Here is a 27,157-nt window from a genome sequence, read left to right as displayed (position 1 = left end):
CCACTTACTACTTTCTTGTTTGTAATGCGTTAACAGCACCATGGCAAGTTTGCCTTGAGACTTACTAGTTTATCAAAATGCAACGGTTCCTTAATAGATCTCTAGGTAGGGTTTTACCAAAAAAAAAAAAAAAAAAAAAGGAGCCAACAACAACATGTAGTCCATCAGAGACATGGATAATAAAGACCTACATTAATAAAGAAATCAAAACACATATTTCTATATAACTGGATAAAGGGCAGAAGAAATTGGGAGTATAAGCTCAAGAATTTATTGTGAATTTTTAAAAAAGATAGCATGTAGTTTGGTGTAGCTACATATGGAAAAGGCTGTTTCTCACTTTCCCTGTAAATGTAAAAGTTGCAATGAGAAAACCCATTTCAAAATGACGCTGCAATTTTGTTTATGTAGCCAGTGTATGAGCAATTTTCCACATCCCTATCATTTTGGCTCACAGTTTGTAACTGTATTTACCTACTAGCCCTCATTTCTTCCAGATTGAGTGACACTTTGTGCACTTGCCAGCACTATTGTGAGCACATGGAAAACAAGAAAGAGCTAACATCTTATTTCCACACAAACTGGAGATAAACACTGAGACCGGCTACAGAAACAGAAGCTGGCTGTTCCAGAGAAAGTCCATAAATAGGCTCTAGGCAGCCAGGCCAAGACAGACCTGCCAAACTTACACAGAGGGCCCCAGGGAGTGGTTGGAAATGCTGGTGTGATGTTTACTGCTCCAATTTTAGTGCTGAGAGGGTGCAGTGGGGTGGTTACCCGCTCTAGCCTTGAGAGGGCTGGAGGGCTGGGAGAACAGCCCAGGCTGAGTGAGAAGCAGACTCAGCTGGGGCCACGCCCCAGTTAGGGCTCAGCTGGCCCTTATAAGTGGGTAGGGAGCCAGGAGCAAAGACTCTCTCTCTAGCTCTGACAGGGAGGGACTTGGCTGCAGAGACCTGAATAGAGGACCCAGTTTGGAGCAGGGTTGGGGGAAAGGCCAAGGGAGCCGGGGAGCTCTGGCCTAGGAAAGCTCCAGACCTAGGAAGGCCTACTAGGTACGGGGGTTGCAGGGGCAGCCACGGGTAGGCAGAGGCAGCAGGTCCAAACCCCTTTGCTTATGATGAGTAGCTGATACCCCTGCTCCCTGGGCAGACTGCAGTGTAAGTGAGGACTGGCAGTAGCCAAGACTGAGGTGAAGTGGGGATAGTGGGGCAAATTAGTGGCTGGGGCAAATTATGGGTTCCCCTATTCTCCTGTAACAGGAAACCTCCCATCCACTATTCCCCCAAATTCCTCCACAAATAAGACACACCAGTGCTAGACAGTTGCTGCTCCTCACTGCCTACCCTTGATGGAATGAACCGTTCCCCACCCCTCATGTGAACTAGACTGGTATAAGAAGTTGGAGGTTGGTGCAGGAAGCTGGGTCCCACAACTGAGGTTGGGAGATACAACTGAATGGCTTTTCAGAGGGGCTTATTTGTGTGTGTTAACTATTGGGGGAGTTGAAGAGCTCTTGCTCTAGTTTCCTTTAACAGGTTTTTAATTCTGGCAGGGCAAAGTAGTTATCATTGAGCACTCACAGAATGTGTAGCACTGTACAAACATTATATGATGTAATTACATATATATATGTTTAATATATGATATAACCTAGTTGAGAAACATATAGCGCATTAGAAGCAGAAGTTCACAGCAGTGCAAGAGTCTTGGTCGAAAGGTTTAAAAATTTTTTTTTCAAAAAGAGCCCTGCTCTGTGCAATATAGGCTCAATCAAAGGTGAGTCAGATATTGTGTAAGGGCCAGGACTCCATGGATATCCTGGCATGTCTGGAACATGTCAAGTCCACATGTCTGGAACACATTTCTTGACTAGAATTGGGCAAGCAAAATTACCCTTTTTGGTGCTTTGACCTCAAATATCCTTCTACCAGAATCAGAGGTTTTTCCAGTGTTAGGAACATGATGCAGCCAGGTCTGTAGCCCTGGTGAGAGCTTCCACGGTGCATGGTTTCTCCACAAGTTGGCAGACTAATAGGCATTCCATGGTTTGGGTTTGGGTTTTACCACAGTCACATGTGCCTGGCCCTACTTCTGCATATTGACTTTTTACCTGCCAATTCTCCATCAGTGGCAATTTAAACATCTCCAGCTCAACCAATCCTTCTCCACCCTTGGGGGAAGGCTTCAGGGACATCAGTGTGCATGTTGATGTCCTTCTCAAATATTTTGAGCTGCATGCACTACATTTCCAGTCATGAAGCCATGGGTGACTTTTTTAAGTGGCCCTGCTGCAGCTAAGAAGCTTTTTCATGTTTTCAGGTGGCTAACTGCTGCAATGTGACCATATAGCAGATGTCTGATGCTTTCAACCTGTCATATTGTTCCATTTTGCTTGTGACCGCTCTCCTAATATCCAGTGGAGTCATTCTGGCAAACAGATAGTCTGTTCACATTTGTTGGCTTTAGACATCCTGTGGTGAAGCGGCAGCTGTCATTCAGTACAGGGTCCAGCTTCTTTGCATGAGCTGATCTTTCCCACACTGGACATGTGTATTCAGCTGTTGAATGGCAAAGTACAAGTATGGTGGATCTTAGTGTTCTGGGTTGGTTCCCCATTTTGAATTAGCAAGCTTCCTGAGTATGTTGTTCTGGGTGCTAACATTGCCATTTGTCTTCTCCACGTGCACTTTGAAGGAGAGAATGCTGTCTAGTGTCACTCCAAGGTAGACAAGATTCCAGCGGTGGGAAAGTGATACCCCATTCCAGATGATGTTGAGTTGTCTACTGGCTTCATGATTCCAAAAATGGAAAAAACTCACTTGCATTTTGGCTAGGTTGGTGCGCAGTTGGTTCTTGGTGTAATAGACAGGGCAGCAACGTGTAAATCATTGGCTTATATAAAACTTTTTGTGCCAAGATGGATTGGTTGGTCATTCGGGTACACGTTGAAGAGTATTGGCGAGAGTACACTCCCTTGTGGTAGGCAGTTTTTCTGTTTCCACACTGACTCTGCTTCCTGCATAGTTTGATGTAAAAAAAGTCAGTTCTCTAATAGAGATGGTATCAGTTGTACGAGATGGTTCTTTAATCATGTTGTATTTTAGTGAAGGGCCTTCAGTGATTCAATGTGTCATATGCTGCTAATATGCTGACAAACACTGAGCCTGTTACCATACCCTTTTTGAAGCCATCTTCAATGTATTAAATGATGTTCAGCACTTGGCTGATGCATGATTTGCCTGGGCAGAATCCAGCTTGCTTTGGGATTAGGTACTTTTCAACAAGTGCTGATAGGTAGTTTAAAATGAGACACCTATACAGTTTGTAGAGGTGACATTGTAGTGACATAAGCCTGAAGATCTTAAGCTCTGTTGCCTTCTTCCGCAGCTTCAGGAATGCTGCAATACGTGCTCATTGCCAGATCTTCGGTACTTTAACACATGCTCAGCCAGCTGCTTAAAAACAACTTAATTCTTTGTGGCTGGTCTGAGGTGTTTGTTTGGTATGAATGTCATCTAGACTGGCGGCTTTGCCATTCTTGAGGGTGTTCATTCCAGAGGTTTAATTATGTACTGTGCCCTAAAATTATAAGTCTCCTAGTTTTCTTGCCACTTAAGCCATGTCTAGGGGTGTTTGTTCAGTGCCCTGCCATTTTCTACAAGTTGGTGTGCACCCTTGTCTGCAGGAATGTTGTAGTGTTGCTCTGCCTTCCTTGGGTCATTGTTAAGCATCCGGATGGTTATCCATATTTTCTTGGTGCTGTGGGTCACATCCACATGTTCAGTGAGATTCTACCACAACTTCTGTTTTTCCTCTTTAGTGCAGAGACCAGTTCCTCACCATCTCCTCAGCAAACGGGGCTGCTTCAAACTTCTGCATGTATTTTGCATACCAATCTAGTAACTCGGCTGCTAGTTCTGGTACATAATTTGTTCTGCAGACTCATGGAATATGCTGCTTTGTGGCAGTGTGTACTGCATTGACAAACTGGTCATAATTTTCTGGTATTGATTCGCTCTTTCTTACAATGTCATTGAGGTTGTTGATGGAGCTTTCCATTCCACCTTCATAAAATTAAAGTGGTGCTGGAATGGTACTGAATTCAGTGATATACCTTTACAGATCTGGTGGGCGAGTGCTGTGAAATGTGGAATCAGACCCAAACTAAGTTTGTTACACAAACCAGCTATGTTGTTACTGACAAATGCTAGATCAGGGCTGTAGTCCTGTTTCCACTGGCTGCTGTTGAAGGAACTGGGGTCATGAATTAGCTAAAGGAGTATGCATCTGCCCATGATTCAACTAGTTCACCATTTTCAACAGTTATGATGTAGCCCCATTTGATGCTGTAACTGTTAACCTGGAACATAACAAAACACTATGTGGGGTAGTGAACTTGAATTGTTTGCATAGTGGTTTGTAGACAGACGTGATGGAAATGCCACCAATGTCTACAGTCAGGACTTCAACGTCATTATTATTAGTCATAGATGCTGTGCTGATAAGATCAGGATAGACAAAAATGGTGCTGCCATATTGATTGTATGGTCCTATCTGGGGACAGTTGTTGTTAATTCCCCCGGGTGTCTCCTGGAGGAATAACACCTGGCAGTTGTAGTCAGTGCACATTTTGGCTCTAAGGTCTTATTTGGCACCCAAGAACCCTTACACCTTGCTGAGACTATTATCAGTGCCAGCCCTGATGAGCACTGTGAATGACACTGCCGACTGTGTCAATCTTCAGGAACAGTCGGTCGGTTATGCTGACATTGACATATTCTTTGGTTATATTGTGTGGTAGGTGCTTTGACTGGTTATGGACCTTTAAGCTGGCCTCCCAACCACCATCATACAATGACAGCATAAGAGTTTTTAAATTACAGTTAAGAAAATGTACTACTGTCCTAAATCTGCAAAATTTAGTTATGCATGGCCCCCAAGACAATGAGAAATATCACTTCCAAGAAAGGTGACATTTACTACACAAAAGGAAAAGAGAGCCAACTATACAACAGTACTGAGAGTCCTAGGAATAAAGCAGCATGACATGGAGATAGGAGATCTAAAGAGGGCAAGGTGGTGTGGAATTTATAAGTGTGTGTACACTATTAAACTGTAAGCTCTTCAGGGGAAGGAGTTGTCTTTTATTCTGTATTTGTAAAACACCTAGGACAACAGGATAGCCTATCATGCCATACTGTACAATGTGTTTGCAAACTAGACAGTCATGGAGAAAGCAAGTCTCTTGGAAAGAGAGAGAGACCTAAGAGGAAGCACTCATTAGGTACCCAACCTGAAGAGAATTTTTAGTACTACTACCTGGGTCAGATTACCTTCTTAGTTTAGTTGCCTTCTTTTCTCTTTCCGTCTGAATGTTGGAGCCATACGTAAGTGGTCTGTGCCTACCTCCACCAGCTGTCAGGTATCCAATGTATAAATCCTTTTTTCAGAAATCAGACCATGTGTAAGACCAATGTAAAGTATCGTTTGAGTAGAGAGCACAAGTTCACCTTTGAGAGAAAAAAGCTTGTCCTGGCTAAATTTCAACTCTATTCTGCTCACCCAGATTCCACCCTGCAATTACAGTTGGCGATCGTATGATTCAGTTGTTTCTCTAAACTATTGTGCAATGATGCTATGCACTGTACAGTTTCTGAATTTCGCAGGGTGGTTGCATTTCAATTGTCAATTAAGTGATACAGGTATCAGTCACGTACTAGTTACACTTGTAAAGTGCTTTGGGATCTTTTGAAATCTGTGTTTTGTATAAACTGCAGGACAGTGTATTACTATTTCCAAAATCAAGGTAATGCCTGGTGATTAATGGCCTACTATTATACCAACACCACCACAAAAAGCCATCCTGCTTTCTGGGCTCAGTAAAACCTTCCGCTAAACTAGCAGAGAGAATAAATGACCTCTGACCCCTAATGAGAATGAAGACACCAAGTCAGGGTTAAGATCAGTAGGGAAAGGGGGGGGGAAGGGGAAGACAGAATATTCAAACTGCTTTTAACTACATAGAAACTATATTTAGAAATCTATTACTTTTTAGAATTTATAGGTTTTAATACACCGCAAATATTCACTGAATGCATGAATAATGCACAACTGACATATGTACACCTTGATCAAGGTTTAAAAATACTTTTCAATATATTGAATCTACTCCAGTTCTACTACATGAAATCATTCATTCATTCATTCTCTTTATCATCCTGACGACAACAGTAAAATTTACAGTTTTTCCTTATTTACACAACTTTTACTAGCCATACTAGAGACTTGTCAGGCTTTGCCAAATAAAACCGGTGAAAGTGACAAGTCTTTCCAAATCTGAAAATACCAGAGTTTAAAAGATCGGTTACACCTCTGTTAGGCTGTTGCATTCCACAGAAAAGAAAGTCTCAACTGTTGCAGGTATGAGCCTGTCAGATTGAGAGCATTTCTGGTAATTTGTGGACACTGAACTAAATTCATCCCAATATTGTGTAATAGCCTTTAAGTTTTGTATGGTTTCCGTTAACAAACATATCCATCTGTCACTGAAGTCAATGAAAAGACTCCCACTGACTTTAAGGTTGTATAATCAATGCCTAAATCCATAATACGGAACGGAACCTAGCTCTACAGTTGTGTTTCATCACCTGAAAAAATACAATACATTTTCTTACTACCTTTTTGGAGATTGAAATTTGGATGGTAGTTTCCACTCTTTAATAAATTGCCACACCCCTCTAGCACATACAGTGACAATACACATCATATGCCTGACAACCATGCTATAGTGGAAAACCTTAACTCCTACCTCATTCTTCCCCATAGGAAAACACCACATACAGACGTGTTATATCCAGCATGTTGAAGTCTAACACGTACATTGAATTGCATGATGTGTTGTATTCTTGTGGTTACATATGCAGTCAGAGTTACAGCCTTATGCTACAGTGTGATCATGAGGAATGTGATGTGTGTACTGAATTGCTGTATACATTGGAGGTGTATGGGAATTCCCTATAAACGGAGAGAAACTGTCAGTGGAAAAGTTTCAGAGTAGCAGCCGTGTTTGTCTGTATTCGCAAAAAGAAAAGGAGTACTTGTGGCACCTTAGAGACTAACAAATTTATTTGAGCATAAGCTTTCGTGAGCAACAGCTCACTTCATCGGATGCAACCAATGCAGTGAGCTGTAGTTCACGAAAGCTCATGCTCAAATAAATTTGTTAGTCTCTAAGGTGCCACAAGTACTCCTTTTCTTTTTGTCAGTAGAAAGCAAGGAGTGGAGGATAATGAAGAAGGGTATTTTAAGAGGACATTCCTTTACTTTTAAAGGGAACACCCCCTCACAAAAACCCTTAAGCAACCTTAACTGGTTTGTAACAAAGTGCTTTTTGGGGGATAGGAAGAGACCTTGCATACTGAGATAAATCCACCCCCTTTTAGTGCTAACCAGGCCTTCCCTTTTTAGGAACCATCAGAAAATATTCAGGTCCATTGCATATCTTTTATATCTCCATATTTTGAAGATGGCAAAATATAAGGAATATCAACTACAGTTGCTGAGTATCCCAAACAATGATTTTTGCCTGTCACAGGGTAGTTGGTCCCTGTCAGCAGACTGGGCCCCGCTCCCCTTTGTCAGAGCAAGTGGGCCCAACTGAGCCACTTAAAGGGGGCAGGGCTACAAGTGGGGCTATAAATGCCTGTCATGGGCAGGAAGAGGAGTGATTGGGGCAGGCTGTCTATGGGGCGAGGCACTAACTCTAATGGTGGGCCCCTGATATGAGGGAAGAGTGAGCTGGATTTTTGATGCCCAGTGAAAGGTAGGGGTGTGTGTGTGAACACAAAGGCAGAGTGAATATGAATAAGACCGCTTAGATATACTTTTACTCCACCCCCCAGCCCCCAACTTTAGTGGTTAACAGTGGTTTCATGTTCAGCAGAATTCATTAGATATAGGCAGTTTCTCATCAAGCATGATGGAAGGGCCAGTTTAATATTCAAAGTAATTTAAAAATGTTACCTAAAATTTCCCTTTGGAACATTTACATAGTATGCAGTTAACTTGTTGCATCTAATTTGGGTGTATATACTGCTGGGTCATTAGTGTAAAAATTTAAGAGTTTAACATGCTTTCTGTTCTGTTCAACAAGTTATCATTTTCAACATCTGTTGCTGGCAGTGACAACAGCCTTATTACTTGGCTAACTTGTATAGAGTAGTAAACCCCATGCAGAGGGGAAATTACAATTTTATATACTGTACATACAGTTCTAATATGAATACCAATATGATATCTAATTTTCCCTCTATAGAATAGGAAAATATAAATTCTAATATAAATTTTATTATTGGCAGGGCTGATTAAGGTTGCCAGACACTTCCCATTATAAGACCCTCTTTCCAGTTGCTTATAACTTTGCCAGATTTAATTGTCTGGGCTGAAACTTTTCAGGTTTCCCCAGCCAAAACAATTCAGCCCTATACAAAAATGAGGATAGGAGAAAACACAGTTTTGTGCTTGTTAAATTATGGCAACCTTTTCTCTGAACAGTTTTTCAACCCCCATGCTTTGGAGCAGGAACTTGAAATTTAACAAGTGGGTGGCTATTGTGTCAGGAATCACTCTCTGTTGCCATGAAAATCTTCCCACATTTGCCTAAGTTATAAGCCTTTGAAAAACTGCAGCTCACATATGCTCAGTAGAGACTTCAATTTTATCGACTAAAATCTCTGAAGAGTCAGTCGTCACTGAGCATGCTTGAGCCTCTCAGATCTTACTGCTGAACAGACGACACATGCTCCAACCCCTCAGCTCCTACTGTGACCAAACTACACATTTAGCAAGCCCCACAGAGCAACTGAGCATGCTCCCACCAGACCAGGGCTACAGAGGCAATGCCTGGCTACCCCTGTCATGGCTGCTCCAGGCCAGCATGCGGCCATGCACTAGAATGAAGAGCAAGGAATGTCTGATAGTGACACCCCTACTGGTATGCAGGCAACGAGGAGGAGGAAGCCCTATGATTCAAATGCAGAGGGACCAGGTTCTTCCTGCAGTTCCCTGCCTCAATCACTGCACACCTTCCAACTGTGCAACAGATGAGGGACGGGGCCTATAGACAGGGCCAGCCTTAGGGAAAATGGCACCCTGGATGAACTTGTATTCTGATGCCTCTGGCCCCCATGGGTGGCCCCCAGCATTTCACCTGGCCGTGTGGGCCCCAAACCCTAACCCCTGCACTGTTCCCCCATTGCCCCTAACCCCTGTATCCCCCCTCCTGCACCCACATAGGAAAATTGACCTCGATGCATGGAGCGCTTGGTATTACTCCTCACTCCCCTGTTCACAGTCCCCTAAGGGGGTGCAGAGGAATGTTGGAGAGCAGTATCTGTGCATCCGCATTTGCCTCCTCCTTCCATGTTCCTGCTCCAGATGAAGCCAGGAGAAATATGGGCAACCTCCTCCCCCCCCCAGCACTCTCCTGCCAGTTGGGAGCCACTTCTGACTCTACACTGGCAGCAAACATCTCTGTGCTGCCGCACAGCGCTCCCCTTGGCCATGGCGCCCCTGGGTAGTTGCCCAGATGGTCCACCCCTAAGGCCGGCCCTGCTTAAAGACAACAGCCTCCTTCACTACCCAGCCCTGATTCATCCCCAGAGCAGGTCCTCCTATTCACTGAATGAGGCAGGAGTTTTGTGGAAAAATATGATGTGATCATGTAATTAAAGACTGTATGACAGTGCATATGCACAGGACAAAAATAATTAAGGTTGCACAAAGCATCTTAATTCTGGCATTTTCTAACTTTTGAGTACTTGACTTTGCAACCTTAATAATCTTCTTTCAATGAAGTTTGTTTTGTGTGAAATATTAGGTAGATTCAGAACCACTGCAACTGAGCAGATGAACTGCTAATTTTTATCTAATTAGTGATAGGCAGATGGATAATTTGGAAACATATGCTTGTGTCATAAATATAAAGGGAAGGGTAAACCCCTTTGAAATCCCTCCTGGCCAGGGGAAAGCTCCTCTCACCTGTAAAGGGTTAAGAAGCTAAAGGTAACCTCGCTGGCACCTGACCAAAATGACCAATGAGGAGACAAGATACTTTCAAAAGCTGGGAGGAGGGAGACAAACAAAGGGTTTGTGTCTGTCTGTGTGCTGCTCTTGCCAGAGACAGAACAGGAATGGAGTCTTAGAACTTTTAGTAAGTAATCTAGCTAGGTATGTGTTAGATTATGATTTCTTTAAATGGCTGAGAAAAGAATTGTGCTGAATAGAATACCTATTCTCTGATAGTGATTGTCAGCCTACAGAAAAAGACAATTCCCTTGTCTCTGCTCTGGGCCCAAATTAAAGCAAAAAACCTCCAACTGCTTGGAAACCTGCTTACCCAGCCCAAAGAAAAAGCAAATGGGTAGAACACACACCCCCTATTTACTTTTAGGAAGAAAAGAAAAAAAAAAACAATGGGTTGGAAGACTGAATTTCCCTGCAGGAGTTAAGTACCCTGCCTCCAGGCAAAAAAACCTGCAATTCACAAGATAATCCCCTTGTCTCTGCTTGGCCACAAAGCAGAGAGAAACCAAGCTGCTTTCAGTTTCAAAGCTGCTTTCTGGACTTTCTTTCCAAAGAAAAAAAAATTTCCTTTTTAAAATCTGTATTTCTAGTTCAAAAAATCTCAACTGGATCTCAAATGATTTCAGGTTAATCCCACCACTGTGCCACCATGTCAAGGTTCCTCCCCCACTCTGAACTCTAGGGTACAGGTGTGGGGACCTGCATGAAAAAACCCCCTAAGCTTATCTTTACCAGCTTAGGTCAAAACTTCCCCAAGGTACAAAATATTACACCCGTTATCCTTGGAATGGCCGCTACCACCACCAAACTAATACTGGTTACTGGGGAAGAGCTGTTTGGACGCGTCTTTCCCCCCAAAATACTTCCCCAAAACCTTGCACCCCACTTCCTGGACAAGGTTTGGTAAAAAGCCTCACCAATTTGCCTAGGTGACTACAGACCCAGACCCTTGGATCTTAAGAACAATGAACAATCCTCCCAACACTTGCACCCCCCCCTCTCCTGGGAAATGTTGGATAAAAAGCCTCACCAATTTGCATAGGTGACCACAGACCCAAACCCTTGGATCTGAGAACAATGAAAAAGCATTCAGTTTTTTAAAAGAAGACTTTTAATAAAAAATAGCAGTAAATAGAAATAAAGAAATCCCCCCTGTAAAATCAGGATGGTAGATATCTTACAGGGTAATTAGATTCAAAACATAGAGAACCCCTCTAGGCAAAACCTTAAGTTACAAAAAAAGTACACAGACAGAAATAGTTATTCTATTCAGCACAATTCTTTTCTCAGCCATTTAAAGAAATCATAATCTAACACATACCTAGCTAGATTACTTACTAAAAGTTCTAAGACTCCATTCCTGTTCTGTCCCTGGCAAGAGCAGCATACAGAGAGACACAGACCCTTTGTTTCTCTCCCTCCTCCCAGCTTTTGAAAGTATCTTGTCTCCTCATTGGTCATTTTGGTCAGGTGCCAGCGAGGTTACCTTTAGCTTCTTAACCCTTTACAGGTGAGAGGAGCTTTCCCCTGGCCAGGAGGGATTTCAAAGGGGTTTACCCTTCCCTTTATATTTATGACAGCTTGTTTTTAATAGTATAGTGCCCATACATAGTTGTAATAAAAGTCCTAGAATAACAGAGCTTTATTTAGATATCAAAACAAGCTTGGAAAGGAATAAACAGAACGGTAATATTTAATGAATTTTGTATATGTTGTTGCTAATTTATAGACATCTATGCCCAAATTTTCTGAGTTTTCCATGCACAACTGGTGCCTACGTTGTGCACACAACTGTGTTCCCTGCATGCACCTATTAAATGCATCACTGTACATGCAAAATTCTGAAAATGTAGGATGCATAGAGACCATTAAGACCCCAATCCTGCAGATTACTTCAGTGAGACAACTCACGCATAAAGTTAAGAGGAATACTCATCTTCAGAATGCTAGATCAGGGGTAGGTGAACGGCTAGGGAAATTAATATGCAAATATGCCACCTTACACATTTTACAATAAAAACTACACCGTGCTTATGAAAGACTGACTGTAGAAGATCAAAAAGTGAATGACCTAGCACAACTTTGCAGCTATTTGTATTTTTGCAAACTTACACTTAAAAAAAAAAAAAACAAACAACTCCATAGCAGGCATTTACCAACATAGATTTTTATTTGATTTCAAAATAATGGGATTAATTTTATTTATATTTATAATAATCCAGTAATTATCTAAAGCAAATGTACATTTGTCAGAATTTTTAGTAGGTGCCATTTTTGACTTTTGAAAATATAAGACAGGGTGCAAGAAGGAAATATAAAATTGGGTTAGCCAAATATAGTACTGGAGCTTTATAAGAGAGACATATATACTATGTTATTTTAACTAAGTCTATCAGTTAAACATGCTGTAACAGCTTTCCACTAATTTACACACCCCCATAAACATAAATCTGTAACACTAATCCCAAGAGAAATCCATCACTGATTATCAGGCCCAAGCTAATAGTTAAAAATAAATAGCAAGAAAATGAAAAAAAAGTTGTTTCTTCATTGTAAGGACCTTCCCTTTTTCCATGAAGGCTTTATCTTTATTAAAAGTTAATGAAAGCTGGTTTGTCACCCTATGTTATTACTATTGAAGATTCAACTCAGTTTGCACAATTTAGAGCCATAATGTCAGTTGTTTTATATGCAAATCATTGGGTACTTAGTTTAAAAAAAATACTTAACTGGATTTTGTGAATATGCTATTATGGTTCTTAAACAGTTGGTGTATTTTTTTTTTATTTGACCAAATAAAGAACCGTTCTCCCGGCCTGTTTTTTTTAAGAATTGATGCACAATCCTAGAGTTTGCTGAGACCTAGATGACCAAAAGCAGACAGGTCAGTGTGGGTTCATGACTTGTGACCTTTGATTAAACCCATATACTTCTCAAATGAGCTATAAGGAGGTTCCAAAAAATTGTTTGGTTTCTAATAGTGTCCATTGCCAAAATAACAGCTCACAAGTTCTCCTCCTCACGTAAAAACTGGAACACAGCTGAGAAGTCTTTCAGGGCATAGCCCTTTGCACACATGATCCTATATATCTGATGTGCTAGAGATCCCAGAGGAACAGGTGTTTTAGTGTTGGTAGCAGTAATCTGTGCCAAGCCAAGATCCTGAAAGCAGAAAAAACATTGGGAGAAACAACAAGGAATTAAGTAGCCATATGAGTATTACCAGCTATTTGGCTTCCTTGTAAAGAGAAGCCACTGCCAACAAACGAAATAATGCAGCCTTAAAATTCCAGCCCTGGAAGAAGGCAAGTATTGCCTTCATTTTTTTATATTGCTACGGGAGCTGCACCACAAAGTCCAAAACAGCCTTTGATTAATTTCAAACAAAAACTGATTTTTTTTTCCAGTTTTTCCTCAAATGAAATGAATTCAGGAAAAATAAAATCCATTTGAAGCACCTGAAATGGGGGGGGAAAAAACCAACAACCAAAAACAACCTTTTTCATTTTTGGGGGTCTCATTCACCTTTAAAAATATATTGTTAAATTTCTAAATGAAATACCATTTAGAGAAAAACGTCAAAACATTTTGACATTTTCCCATTGTTTTTCTGGCTGAAACTATCAGCTAAATTTGACACAAATTCAGTGAATAGTTTGAGCACTGCAGAAAGTGCATTTTCCGGTGAATTTATGCTGAAGAACCAAATGGACCCATCAGTTTTTGGCACCACGTTGGAGCTCAGCTTTCTCTCTCAATCACTGTTTTAGAAGTAAAGAGGCAGTGTGCTGAGTGGCAAGAGCAGAGGACTGTCAGGATTCCTGAGTTCTGTAATTGACACTGCCACTGACCATGTGACACTTGCATAAAACCAGCTTCTCAGAGCCTCAGTTAACCATCTTCAAGTGGGCATAATAGTATTTACTCTCCTCAAACCCTCCTAGGCTAGCCTGGTCTCTTGAGCTGCATGAGGAGTTTATACCAGGAGAAAGGCACATTCTGTTTCCATCATAGCTCTCACCTGGGGACCACTTAAGATTTCCCTTGTCAGCTGGGAAAGCCCTGTCCATGGAGACCATAGTAGGGTTCTGACAGAGCAGGTTCCTCGGCTGTCCTGACCATGCCCATTTCTCAGCTAGTATTGCTCCACTTTCCTTGGCATATTAGCCTAAGGGTATGTGTAAGCTGCAGCGGGGAGCGAGCAGACAGACTCACGCTAACAGGGCTCACACTAGCATACTAAAAATAGCAGTTTGGATGTTGTGGCTCAGGCTGGGGCTTGTGAGTTTGTCTGCTCAAGCTGGTAGTCTCTCTCTCAGCTTCAGTGTAGATCATACCCATAGGCTACATCTACTTGGGGATAAAAGCCCTGTGTGGCAAGAGCCGTGACTGCAGCGGTGAGCTGACTTAGGCTTATCGGGCTTGGGCTGCGGGGCTAAAAATTGCTGTGTAGATATATGGGCTGGAGCCCAAGCCCTTGTACCCTCCACCCTCACAGGACTCCAGAAAAGCTGTTACTGTGCTGTCTGGTCAACACACTGTTGACATCATTGGCTGATAGCGAGCAGAAGACCGCCCTAGCCCCTGAAAACCAGTATGCTGCTTTCTTGTAGAGATACCTTTTTCTATGAATGGACACGAAATATAAATGGGCTCCCCAACTCAAGAATGTGTTTATGATCACAATTTTCCAGTGGTACACTCTAAATTCGGAGGGACCATTCACTAGCATAGGCAGAATTTCCATAGATCTCGGTATGACCATTCAACATGGATAATGAGTCCCTACTCCAAGACTGCTGAAACACAGAGCTGCTACTTGTTGGGGGTGTACCTGACCTTTTGCTTGACATCATAAGCACATGACCCCTAAATGGACAAGGACTTCTCTGACTCCAGTGTAAGAAACGAGAGAAACAACTTTGCTCTTCTCTCCTAAGATGGATGTGATTCCCTCACGTTCTGTGTCAGGCTGATCTCTGAAGTAGCATCGATGCTGTTACAGAACAATATACTGCTAAGCATGATCATAAACTTCAGATTGTGACGTTTCCAGCATCTTTTCTGTAGCTGCTTGAAGCTCCCGGAACAGGACAACTTTGACTAATCAACATTCGATAAGATGTACTTTGTATCCTCTTAAAGCAACTGCCAGCAATACTTGCACTTTTGTAAAGGGGATGAAGACCGAAGGAAAGGAGCTATATTTACCTAAAACAACCCAATTTTGGAAACCGTGCGCCAACAGACATCCTGCAACATTATCCAAAACATAATCTCGGGGCGCAGTCACTTGTCTTCAGAATTTATATTCTGAATTTCTTCCGATGACAAAGTTGTTCTGACTGGGATCCGGCTCTTCCTGACCTTTTGGGAAAGGCAGAATCAGAATATACTTTCCGGCCCCTCTCCCCCTCTTGGGAACTGACACAATGGCTTCCAGATGTCTCACTATCAGAGACTAAAGCAGTTTTTGCTGGACTTGGAGAAATATCCATCTTTTATGGGGAAGCAGTGGCCAACATTTTTAAAAGAATGTTTGTTGTTATTAAGGAAATACTTCATCTATTTTTAGTTATTTTCTAGTCTGACCTGAATCTGATTCTGCCATTCAAAGGAAAACCCAAAGACTGTCCTGACCTAGTATCAGAAACTCTTTAGTAAAAAAAAATGGAAAGCCCTACTTCTGCCCCTACTCCGTCTGATGAATCACCCTGACAAGGGTCAAGATTAATACGATCTAAATCTAGCTCCTCCAGGAATCCTAAAAGGAAGGCTGTTATCAACACCTTTAATGTTAATGGGAGGAGAGGACTTCTGATCTGTAATGTCTTCTCTGTATAACCCTCTGACCCTTAAAAGGAAAAGCAATAAATCTGATCTTTGAAGTGAAATCTCCAGACCAGGGCTCATATTAGAGAGCTTGTCTAGACACTAGGTTACACTCCAGACTTCGAGACAGAAGAGAGGTGATTTCCAGAGAGGTGTCTTATAGAAAATTTGCTGCCAAAAAACCTTGGAGCCTATAACTTTGTCTGTAGGATCCATCAGTGGTGGAATACTTTAATAAATCTTTCAACTATCACCACGTTTGACATCTGAGAAGATGAAGTTTTATGACCATCTTAGGACAACAGCTATCTTGTGGTCATTTGACTCTTTAGATAATTTTTCTGTGTAGACAGTCATCTTCTCCACTTCAAGAGATGCTCTTCCTCCCCTTCTCTACAAACTCTTATTATTCATTATTGTTTTATGTGCTGTGCAGTTCACAGGAAAAATAAAAGAGTAGGTCCCTGGCCTGAAGAATTTACAATCTAATTTGAATAATGGCATGAGTGGGTGGAACAAACAAAAGGATAAATTCTCATCTAACAAATCTCTTTAAATAGACTAGGGACTGGACTGTTTAGTACCTGGAAGAGGTCACCACATCACCAATTTTCACCTTTTGGGATGTTCAGTAACGGATAGCTCTAGTGCCTTAGCTAAATGCTTACTCAAGTAATTCTTCGATGCAGAGGGAACAATGTGTCCCCTGAGGATTGTTCAAGAAGTGCTAGAAAAATCTACTGCCTTTCCATCCCTCCTGTGTTGCAGATTCAAGATTAGATGAAGACAGTCCGACACTTCAGCTTTGCTCTTTGGGGGAAGGGAGGAGGAGGAGACTCAGCTGAGGGCAGCTAGCAATCTGACTATGATTTACATTATGAACACTCTTGTGCTTTAGGAAACCTTAGCTATCCCTGACACTTGGATAGGCCAGAGGTTGGCAGCCTTATCAGTGATAGAAATTAAATTCTGATTTTGAAGAATGAAGTGCTAAATTAGTTAGCTCACATCAATTTTAATGACAGCTCACACACCTTTGCACTGGTGTCTCCTTTTTTCCTGTACCCTCTTCTTCTACCTTTTTTTTTCTTTTCTATCGACTGCTTTCATCTTTCTACTCCTTCCTGTTCGCTAGTAACTTTCCTTACACCCCTCCCCAATCTGCTACTGCTCCACAAATATGCTCTATTTTATTCACATTAGAAAAATGCCTATCATAGTACCAGGGCACCAGACCCAAAAATTTATGGGTGGCATTGAAATTGTCCATACAGGACTCACCTTTCCACTCACTGCCCTGGTGTCATTTATATTTTTCTTCTACTGTTTTTCACTATATGTGCAAGAAGATCAACAAAGTAAAACTGAGGTGGCTGATGGATGGCTGGCGCTCCTTCCAGGCCCCTGCCACCATGACAGGGAACAACACTGACCCCCTGCCTCGAGAGTGAGGCCCCAGGTGCCCCCATCCAGCACACACACACACCCCCTTCCCATAACCCCAAATACCTCCTCAAACACCACTCTCAGTATACAAACCCCTCCAGCACCCCACCAAATACCCCCTCCTAGTACATACACACCTTAGCACCCCTAAAATACCCCCTCCTAGTACATACACACCTTAGCACCCCTAAAATACCCCTCCCAATACACACAGACCCCTCCAGGACCTGAAAATAACCCCTTCCAGTACACACCCCTCCAATACCCCCAAATACCACTCCCAGTACACACACCCCCTTCCCATACTCCCAAATACCTCCTCCAGCACCCTCCAAATATCTTCTTCCAGTACACACACCCCTCCAGCACCCCCAAATATTCCTTCCAGCACCCCCAAATACCCTCTCTCAGTACACACATTCCTCCATCACCCCCCAAATTCCCCCTCCCAGTACGTACGTACACACACACACACACACCCACCCACCCACCCACCCCCCTTCCGGCACCCCCCCCCCCAACTGAACCCCCCTTCAGCTCCTCCCCTGCATCCTCTTTTGGGGAACCTGAAAGATAGTAACCCTAGCCCCATCAGTTTCACTTTCTAGTTCTGCTCCTGGGTCTCTTCATTCACCTGACCGTGTGGGATATTGGGGGTGGCACAAATAAAGGACGAGAGAAGGGAGGCAGGAGTTTTGTTTCTTCTGTATCCACTCACTTTCAGGCTCTCAGACAAGTGGGTGCTCACTTCAACATATAAACTACCCTAATCCTGCAAGCTACCCCTGCATCTGTCCAGAGCCCCCCTGGAAACAATTTTGTGATGGGGAGACAAGTGAAAAATACTAACAGGCTAATATACTATGAAATATTTTGAGGTGGTTAAAACCAGAGAGACCAGCAAAAAATCCAACTTCCTTCTGCACACTGCAAATCCCACACATACTCCTAGACAGGCCCCAATCCCGCAAACCGACCTGGAAGGCTTCCCACCCTGTAGAGGTTTCATGCAGGCAGCAGGGCTGGCCCACACGAATCAGTTTGCAGCCTAAGTATGAAAGAGGGAGAATGTGCGTGTCTAAGTCACATACACACATGTGCGCCAGGGTAGGGTTTTGGGTTGATGGTTTGTTTTTGCAGCTTTTGGTTTAAACTCTGAAGTATTAGAGTCAATGAAAGAAAAGGCTCGGAAACTAGGAAGAACCCACACGAAACTTCCTTTCTGCAGCTTTTACTCCGCTTGAAAGTGAAGAGGCTGTGAACAGGCCTGTGGCATGCAAGCTACAAATATTTATTTAAAAAAAAAGAAGAAGAAAATTAAGCTCCAAGCCAAAGTGTTCTGTGCAGCAGCAGCACAGCACACAGAGTAAACTCCTGCGCCCTGGGGAGCTTATTTTATAAAGACAGATAAAGATCCCAGGGAGCATGTGGGGTTTTGGAAGATGATAGAATGAAAGGAGGGATGGAGCCTGGAGCACTGATGGGAAAGTAGCTTCAGGCCTAAAGGGTAGGCACAAACAGGAAGGAGGGAGAAGGGAACAAGAGGGGATGGAAGAGAGAAAGTTGAAAAATAATAAGAGAAAAGAACACAGGAGGAGAAGGGAGCAGCATTGTGCAAAGACTTTAAGAGCAAGAACAACAGATGTGAGAAGACAATGACAGGATGGGATGTCGATCAAGTGAGGAAATTATTTAGCTGCTGCATTGTGGATGTACTGGAAAGGAGCAATATGGGACCTCAAGAGAGACCGAAGAGGAGAAAGATGCAATAATAAGGAAGATACTAAAAGTTTCATTCTCCCACCTCTTTCATCAAATATATTACAAAAGAGATGATTACTGTCTCTCTGTGCGCCATGCAAGCGTCACTTCTCCACCTCCAATAGAGAGAAGGCAAGGAAATACGGCCGGTTTGTATCTGTATTTGACCTGTTGGATGGATGGATGGATGACTATCTATCTGGCTGGGGCAGTGCTTCATTTGTTCCCTGAGATTCCCCCTCCCTGTAGAATATATTTATTGGGGAGGGGGATAGTACTGCTTCTCTCCCGTTCCCTCCCCTTTCCTTGGGCGGCAGGGCACAGGGGGTATCCAGGTAATCGAGACTGTCATAAGGGGCCAGCTGATGGCTCTTGCCTGCCAAGGGAAGGAGATAGCATCTGCTTACCCTTGTTGCTGTTGGGTGGCCATTTTGGGCCCGCTTTGCTCTTGCAGCTATTCCATCACCATCTTGCTCACCCTTACCTAGTGAGCTGGATCTTTTATGATGCTAGGGGCTAGGCCAGTTGCCAATTGGATGGGAATTTTCCCATGTGGCAAAAATGGTAAATTGCCATGTGGGTTTTCTCACCTGCCACCCAGCATCTCAGAGGTCTGGTTTCGGGGAGGAGTGTTTAAAAGTTTAAATTACACTCACACCTTTGGCGGGTTCCAGTGCAGTTGCTGGATTTAAAAGGTCTGATGTAAGGACCCTGTAACGCAATGGGCTGCCTGGTCATGGGCCCAGAGCATGACACTGCATGTCTCATGCAGCATATGGCTCCCCTCATCTCATCTCTCCTACTTCCTGCATGGAGACTCTGGCTTCCAGCCTGGATCCCTGGGCAGGCCTTAGAGCATAGAGGGGTACTTCATACCCACCTTCAGGACATAAGTACACAGCTGAAATCCACCCTGGAACAGCCCAGCTGAGTAGTTAGGGTTCCTCATTGGTTAAGGGTTCTTAATTAAATGCAGAGGTCACAATTTTAAATCTTATTGTCTCCATGTCCACATCAATAGGTATAATACTTACACCTACCCCACAGGGGTGTTGGGAGGGTTAAGTCAATCAATGTTTGTGAAGCTGTCAAATGGAAGACACTGTGGTCCAAATCCTAGGATATTGTAAATCAGATAATTCTACTGAAGTCAATAGAAATACGCTGATTTATATCATCTGAGGATCTAATACTGCACAAGTGCTAGAAATTATTCTATATGGCCACTAGTTGACCAGGAGCATGTGCTGCTGGAAGAAGTCCAACTTCAAAGAAGGAGGATATGGCTTTGTTGACGGTCTTTGGAACATAGAGTCATAACACTAACCTTCACTGATCCAACACTAAGAGAAACCCCCCTTATAAATCTACAACCACACCTATCAAGGACTCAGCTGATAATTCAGAGCTACAATAACTTGTGGTCCTCTCCAGGAGTGCACATAATTCCAAACACCATTAACAATTTTAACTGAGGGAAGAACATCACATTCCATCCAGTGGCTGCTGGAATTGTGGTACACTGTTAGAAGTCCGGTATAAGCGATCGATGATATTCAGGGAGACCACACGCACAACATAGAAACATTTCTCATGTATTCTGACAATCAAGAACAATAAAATAGTTCTTTCCATACTTATGATTTATATTTATATACCTTAGCCATGAGCGTTGTTCCAAAGCCACCTTGGTAATTATTAGCAGAGGGTACTCCTTCCATTACTCCTGGAACAGGGTTGTAAGTGTCGCTTGACCAACAACGGCCTGAACTCATATTTAGGATTTTAGCCAGCAGTTTCGGGTCAAGCCCAAACCTGTCAAAGGTCAAGGAAGAGAAGTGTTAATGTCAAAATGCACAAGATATGGGTGACTTGTTTTATATGCTAGGACCACACTATCATTTCTCTCCCTTTATTGTAAGTCAAGAAAAATGATAGAGTATTGATATGGGGGGAGGGGATCCCCTATCCTAAATTAAAGGGTATCAATCTATCATTTAAGCAATACGTTTTCAAAGCTTCTGCCTTCTGCTCTATGAAAAGACCTTTCCCCTAACAATTTTGAAAATGCAAGCGAAATAAAGGCCCTCTGAGAATAGCAGTTCTCTTGCATGCCTATTACCAAAAGAAGTTTTCAGTTCTTCCACATACTACTATATACCTGTGCTTCATACCTTTACAGCCAAATGTTAATCTTAGAAACTGGATGAACGATTTCAAAACTAAGTATTGGCAAATAAAAGGTGCATTATGGAAATATGTGTTGTGAATTTATGGGTGTATATTTACTTTTTAATGAAAGCAATGTAATATTAACAATAAGGAGACTGAAAGATGTTATCCCTATTAAAAACATTTACTGTTGTTCACATTTGCAAACTAGTTTTTATTATTATTAAATCTTCATTATACACTCTTGCTTAGGAAGCAAGTCTGCATGAAACTGTGACATATGCTCTCTATCTATTCACAGACATGCATTATAGTTCTGGGTCAACTGCTGATAAGGTTACTGATCCTGATAAAACAAAGCTTGTCCGAGCAGAAACATCATTTGTTCTAGCACTGAGCTGATGGCATAAACTGCTGTTCACTGTGGACTTTAAAAGAAATGTAGTCAAGATATTACTTTAACACACTGAGTTTTTAACCCTGTTATTATTTTGCGTTTTTGCTGAATATCAAGTTGCAAATGTAATTTTACACCAATTGCATTTATATCAATTGGTAGCAATATTTTTTAAAGGTTCTATTTATATTCGTTGCACTCTCCATGAAAAGAGATCAGACACAATTATCTCCTATATTTCCTAATGCAAAGCAGAACAAGAATTTTTGAAAGAGACTTCACAACCTACTATAGCCGTATACTTCCTGCAGGAAAACTGACAAGACTAAACATAAAATATGTTTCATACCACAATTCCAAGTCAGTTTTACCCAGGGGCGGATTATGACATTCTGAGGCCCTAAGCTATGTCAAGTGTAAGCAGCTCCATAAAAAAAATGAATTTATTATTTTCACAGAAAGGACATTGAATATATAAACCCAAAAGTTCTCATAGAAAAACAAGAGAGGATATATAATTTTTTAAAAGCCATAAATAAGGAAAAGTATCCTCCTTTTCATATGAATAAATAAAAAAATCATTTGATTAATTTTGTTAGGGAAATACAAAGTTTATCCAGACTATATATAAAATATATTTACAAATGTTTATTCCGATTTAATTTTCGCTACAAAAAAAATGAGTTGTTGGGATTTTTCTTTGCCATACTATAAAAATGTAGTGAAGGTTCCCGAAACTGACGGAGGGAAGCCAACACAAATTTATCCTCCTCAAGATCCACTCGACCGAAGTCCATAGGATGATCACCTGCAAACTCAATCACGTGAAAAATGGACAGCGTTTCAAGCAGCATGCACACTAAAATACACAATTGTACATATCTACAGATCAAAAGAAGAAAGAACACACTAACACTTAAGAAAACGAAGAAAAACAGGATCGAAGGCGCTACACGACTGAGCGTGCTGGACCGTAAACAAAAGATGGTGGCCTTCCAGCTATTACCAGCCAAGGGGGATGCTATACATGACATCTCTCCTAGAACGAGTCCCATAGGGGTATGAGCTTGGCAGGATTGCTTCACGACACTGCCGTCTCCAACCTCACGTTTTCCCCGAAGTGAGTTTATTTATTGAAATAAATTATGAAGGCGGGTCAGAATTTTACCAGTAGCAGTTGGCCAACAAAACGCTGCCTTAGGAGACTGATAGCAGACTTACTTGTAAAAATATTAATTTTACAAATGCAATTATCAGTTTTTTCTCAGCCCTAGTCTCCCGCCTATCAATAATGAACAATCATTGAAGGGTAAGGGTATTTGTGTAGCCAGGTGTGTATATTTTTGTCATATTTGAACAAAAATGTCTATATTTAGAGAGAACATTCTTTTCCCCATATTTCCTTTACTTATCAACCAATTTTGATCAAATTTGAAATGGAGTCAGTTTTTTCTTTTTTAGAGTCCCCTCATATTGCGAAGCCCCAAACTGTAACTTAGTTAGTTTATGCTTTAATCCTGCACTGGTTTTACCTTCTCACAAAGAGAAGGTTCCTCCTCTTTGCACCAATTCTTTAATTGTGGCAACAACAGATCAGCAAGGTATCCAAACTAATCATAGGAATCTCTGTTTGTAGCATGTAATATTTAATTTATGGGAGATTAAGGGTCATTTATTAGTGGATTTTGTAAATATACAAATTTAAAATGTAACATTTATGTATTTAAGTTTAAAATATAAAATGACACTTTATATGGTGGGTACTAAGGTGTGGATCCTGCTCCCTTGGAAATATGTCTCACCTGTTTCCTCCTCCTTTTAAAAACACCCAATATTTCAAAGGTTCTTTTTAGAATTACCACTGTTAGTCCCGTATTTAGGGCCTGATGCAACAGCCCATGGAAGTCAGTGGATAGGTTCCCACTGACTTCAATTGGATCAGGGCCTTATTACCCCCTCTCTCCCTCCTTTTTGAATTGAGCTTTCAATTTTTATTTCATTTGATTTGATTTTTAAATTGAAAGTTTTCCCCCCACCATTATGTTTTGATTGCATTTTAATCATGTTTTATCTTTTATAGTCCATCAAAGGCCTCAGCAAGGAGTACTTTATGAATACAAATATTATTGAAAGTGTTCTCATCCAAATAAGCTGTAGATTGGAACATTGACTAAAAAGAATATTAAGAACATGTAGGACTCCTGATCTCTCATCCACACAGCACACTGAATTCTTTGTTTGTTCTGTTGTTACAGCACCTCCACTGGATGTTAACTACAGCTTCCAGTAGAGTTTACACTGCAAGATTGGGGTGGGGAGGAAGGGGCGAAATTTTAAAATACATATAATCCCTCCCCCTCAAAATGAGTATTGTCCTGGTAGCATTCCAGTCAGTTCCTTGAACAAAATATATTTTAAAAATACAAATATTGTAAATGTACACCAAAAGAATTTTCAGCACTAGATGTGAAAAGGCTACGTACAAATGTTTTCGCTTGTGGTGGGCGGAAAGATTTTTGCGTCAGTTTGAATCTCTATTTTTTAAACGCTGATGCTCGTCTGCACTATGCAGATTCAATTCAGAAGACCTGCGATGCTTTTTTTTTTCTTTGTTGGCAGCAAGTGTATCATTAAAAAGAGCAAGTTAGAAGTGTTTTGCATTTCATCTTTCTGAGAATTCGTCTACTGGTGCATATATAACTGACAGTTAAAATTAGACATGTATTAAAATCCGTTACTGAAGAAGTCCTCTGTCTTCCACTGCGCTCAAAGCTTGTAATGTCTGAAACCAGCTAGAATATACAGTAATTGTCATTCAGTGAGAGTCTATCCTAGAAAGTCATGCTTCAGTGGAGAAGACTGAGTTTCCATTTGAAATCAACAAATTAATCCAAGACAGGTATCTGAAAGGGCAAGTTTAATAGGAAGCAGCTACTGGGCTCTCAACCATGATAAAATGTTATTGCTGTTTCCCTGTAAATTGGCTAGGAACATATGATACTTTCTGCATAAGAGCTCCATTGCTGTTCCAGAGATATACTGCTCAAGCTATCAAAATGATGACAGTCTGTCAGTCCCCATAATAACTTGCCACCGGATGTGGCAAGAGTATGTACACGCGCGTGTGCATTTACAATTGCCAAAATGTTCTTCCAGACACAGAGAAAGCAGCCAATATCCCAAACATTATTCATAATGTAACGCAAAAACAATTGCTGTGTCAAATCAATGCATCTTCAACAGAAATACTAATGAGCTACTAGGGAAGTAGAAACTAAAGATGGACACACAGATCTGGATAAAAATAAGAACAATTCTAAGCACTGTTAAAAACCCAACCACATTCATTGAAGTTTGAAAAAAGACTTTACCAACTTGTTTAAAATTCTCACAAACTTCTCCCCTATTTCAGTCTGTAGCAGTAACAAATCAGCAGTGAGACCCCACAAGAAAGGCAGTTCTGGGATTCCCTGAATGAGACTAGGAAGTAGCTAAACTCTTGAGAAATTTCAAGCCTGAGGTGCTTTGGGTAAGCAGCATCTGATCTCTCAGATAATTATTCAGACAGAAGCTTTTGAGACTCGCCCATCGCTAGTAGAAATGTGTACCCCAGCATGGTTTTTGTCATCCAAGTACCCTGAGTGGAATATTAATAATCGCACAGGGCTTGATCATGCCATTTAGGTACAGACCTACATCGAGGGCAGCACAGTCACACTGCCCCAGAAGGTGATCTAATTGTCTCCAGCCATTCCTTCCAAAATTTCCCAGTGTTCACCCAGTGCTACATCCCCACAGGGGGGCACAGCTTGTTTCTTTCCTGTATGCCTGCCCAGCTCTTCTGTGATTGTCCTTCCCACCCCCTCAACCAGGGATGGCTCCAAGCACCAGCGTTCCAAGCAGGTGCTTGGAGCGGCAGTTGGAAAGAGGTGGCAGTTTTTCCGCCGTGGTGGCAATTCGGCAGCAGCTTCTCTCTTTTGCCGTCCACGGCGGCAGTTTTTTTCACCGCTTGGGGCGGCAAAAACTGTAGAGCCGGCCCTGCCCTCAACTCCACCTTGTGGTTTCTTGTGCCCCACAGATGCATAGGGAGACAGCAATCCAGAGACTGGAGTGCAAGGATTACAACTGTGCTTGGCTGCTAAACAGTGGCATAAAAGGAGGAGGAAATTCTTGTGTCCTCAGACCCACCTGCACACCCACAAAGCAGCCAGGCACAACCTGGCACATAATAAAACTGTATAGGAGAAAAAAAGAATCTTTTGCTATACTTGCGGTGACCACTGTAGTCTCTCTCGTGGTAGACAGAAGACTGGACTTGGTTGTAATAAATATAAAGGGAATTCTTTATGAAGACGACTTCTGGTACAGACAAACCTTGTAGCTCTTTTGTGGCTCTCTAGCTCCCAAACTAATTATAAAATCTTGTGCTACCTATTGTCACCACCACACAGGCTCTCCTTAAAGGTATGTCTACACTACAATTAAAAACCCATGGCTGGCCCGTGCCAGCTGACTCGAGCTCAAGGGGCTTCGACTAAGGGGCTCTTTAACTGCAGTGTAGACATTTGGGTTCGGGCTGGAGCCCATGCTCTAGGACTTATGAGGTGGGAGGGTCACAGAGTCATACATCTATACTGTAATTAAACAGCCCCTTAGCCCGAGCTGAAGCCAGCTGGCACAGGCCAGCCATGAGAGCCTAATTGCAGTGCAGACATACCCTAAGACTGCGCAGGCAGTCACAGAAAGGACTCCCAACTACATTGCAGGCAGCAGCAATCTCCACATGACCTAGTTGTAAGTCAAATATCCACAATAGTTTATTTAGATTTTCAAGCTTTATCTTGCTAATACTTCATTTTTTTACCTGAGAACCCAAAGACCAATAAAAGGAGGCCACTAGAAACTGAGATGGTCAGCAACCCAAGTAGAAAGAAGAAGAAAAAAAGTAATCTGAGGTTGCCGATGGTATCAATATATATTTTAATTTCTCATTAATGAAATTTAGGTGCATTCTGTCTATTACTTTGTCACTAATATATTATAGCTTTTAGCAATATACATACACACTCATATGTACGTACATACGTGCACATCCACACCCAAGTGCTAAACCTCTCTCATGACTAGAGACTTTCACTATCAGACTGCAGCACTAAACTGGGAAAAGAAAAGCTCTAAATCAAAATGTACATTACTTTCCAGTATTTTTTCCAAACATCTTTCTACTACCTTTTATTATCAACATTCATAAACAGCCATGGAGTGAATAGAAAAAAGTGAAAGGCAATTCAACAATTTTAAGAATTGCCAGAACTCAATGATCAAAACAAATAAAAGCCATTTAAAAATCCAAATTATAAATCTGAAACTAACTAATAAGTAAACACTTTTAATAAAAACAGCCATCTTCATTTGTAAAAGAAGTTCTCATACAAGAAGAAATATGGTTCTCACCCTTTTAATTAA

The 27,157-nt window shown here is 41.7% G+C and overlaps 1 protein-coding gene across 1 annotated transcript in view; it reads right to left on the bottom strand.

Annotated features, from left to right (window-relative positions):
• Positions 1–12,230: 12,230 nt before the first annotated feature.
• Positions 12,231–27,157, bottom strand: part of HIBADH (3-hydroxyisobutyrate dehydrogenase) — a 129,685-nt gene continuing 114,758 nt past the window's right edge. The window contains exons 7-8 of the mRNA XM_048838455.2: positions 20,781–20,937; positions 12,231–13,245 (exon numbers count right to left, since the gene is read on the bottom strand). Of these exons, the coding sequence (XP_048694412.1) occupies positions 13,087–13,245; positions 20,781–20,937 (316 nt within the window). The 3' untranslated portion in view covers positions 12,231–13,086. The remainder of the gene's footprint in view (positions 13,246–20,780; positions 20,938–27,157) is intronic.

The sequence above is a fragment of the Caretta caretta genome, chromosome 2, assembly GCF_965140235.1.
Source record: "Caretta caretta isolate rCarCar2 chromosome 2, rCarCar1.hap1, whole genome shotgun sequence".
Lineage (NCBI taxonomy): Eukaryota > Metazoa > Chordata > Testudines > Cheloniidae > Caretta > Caretta caretta.
Note: the sequence above shows the minus strand (reverse complement) of the source record. Positions and strands in the feature narration are given on the sequence as shown.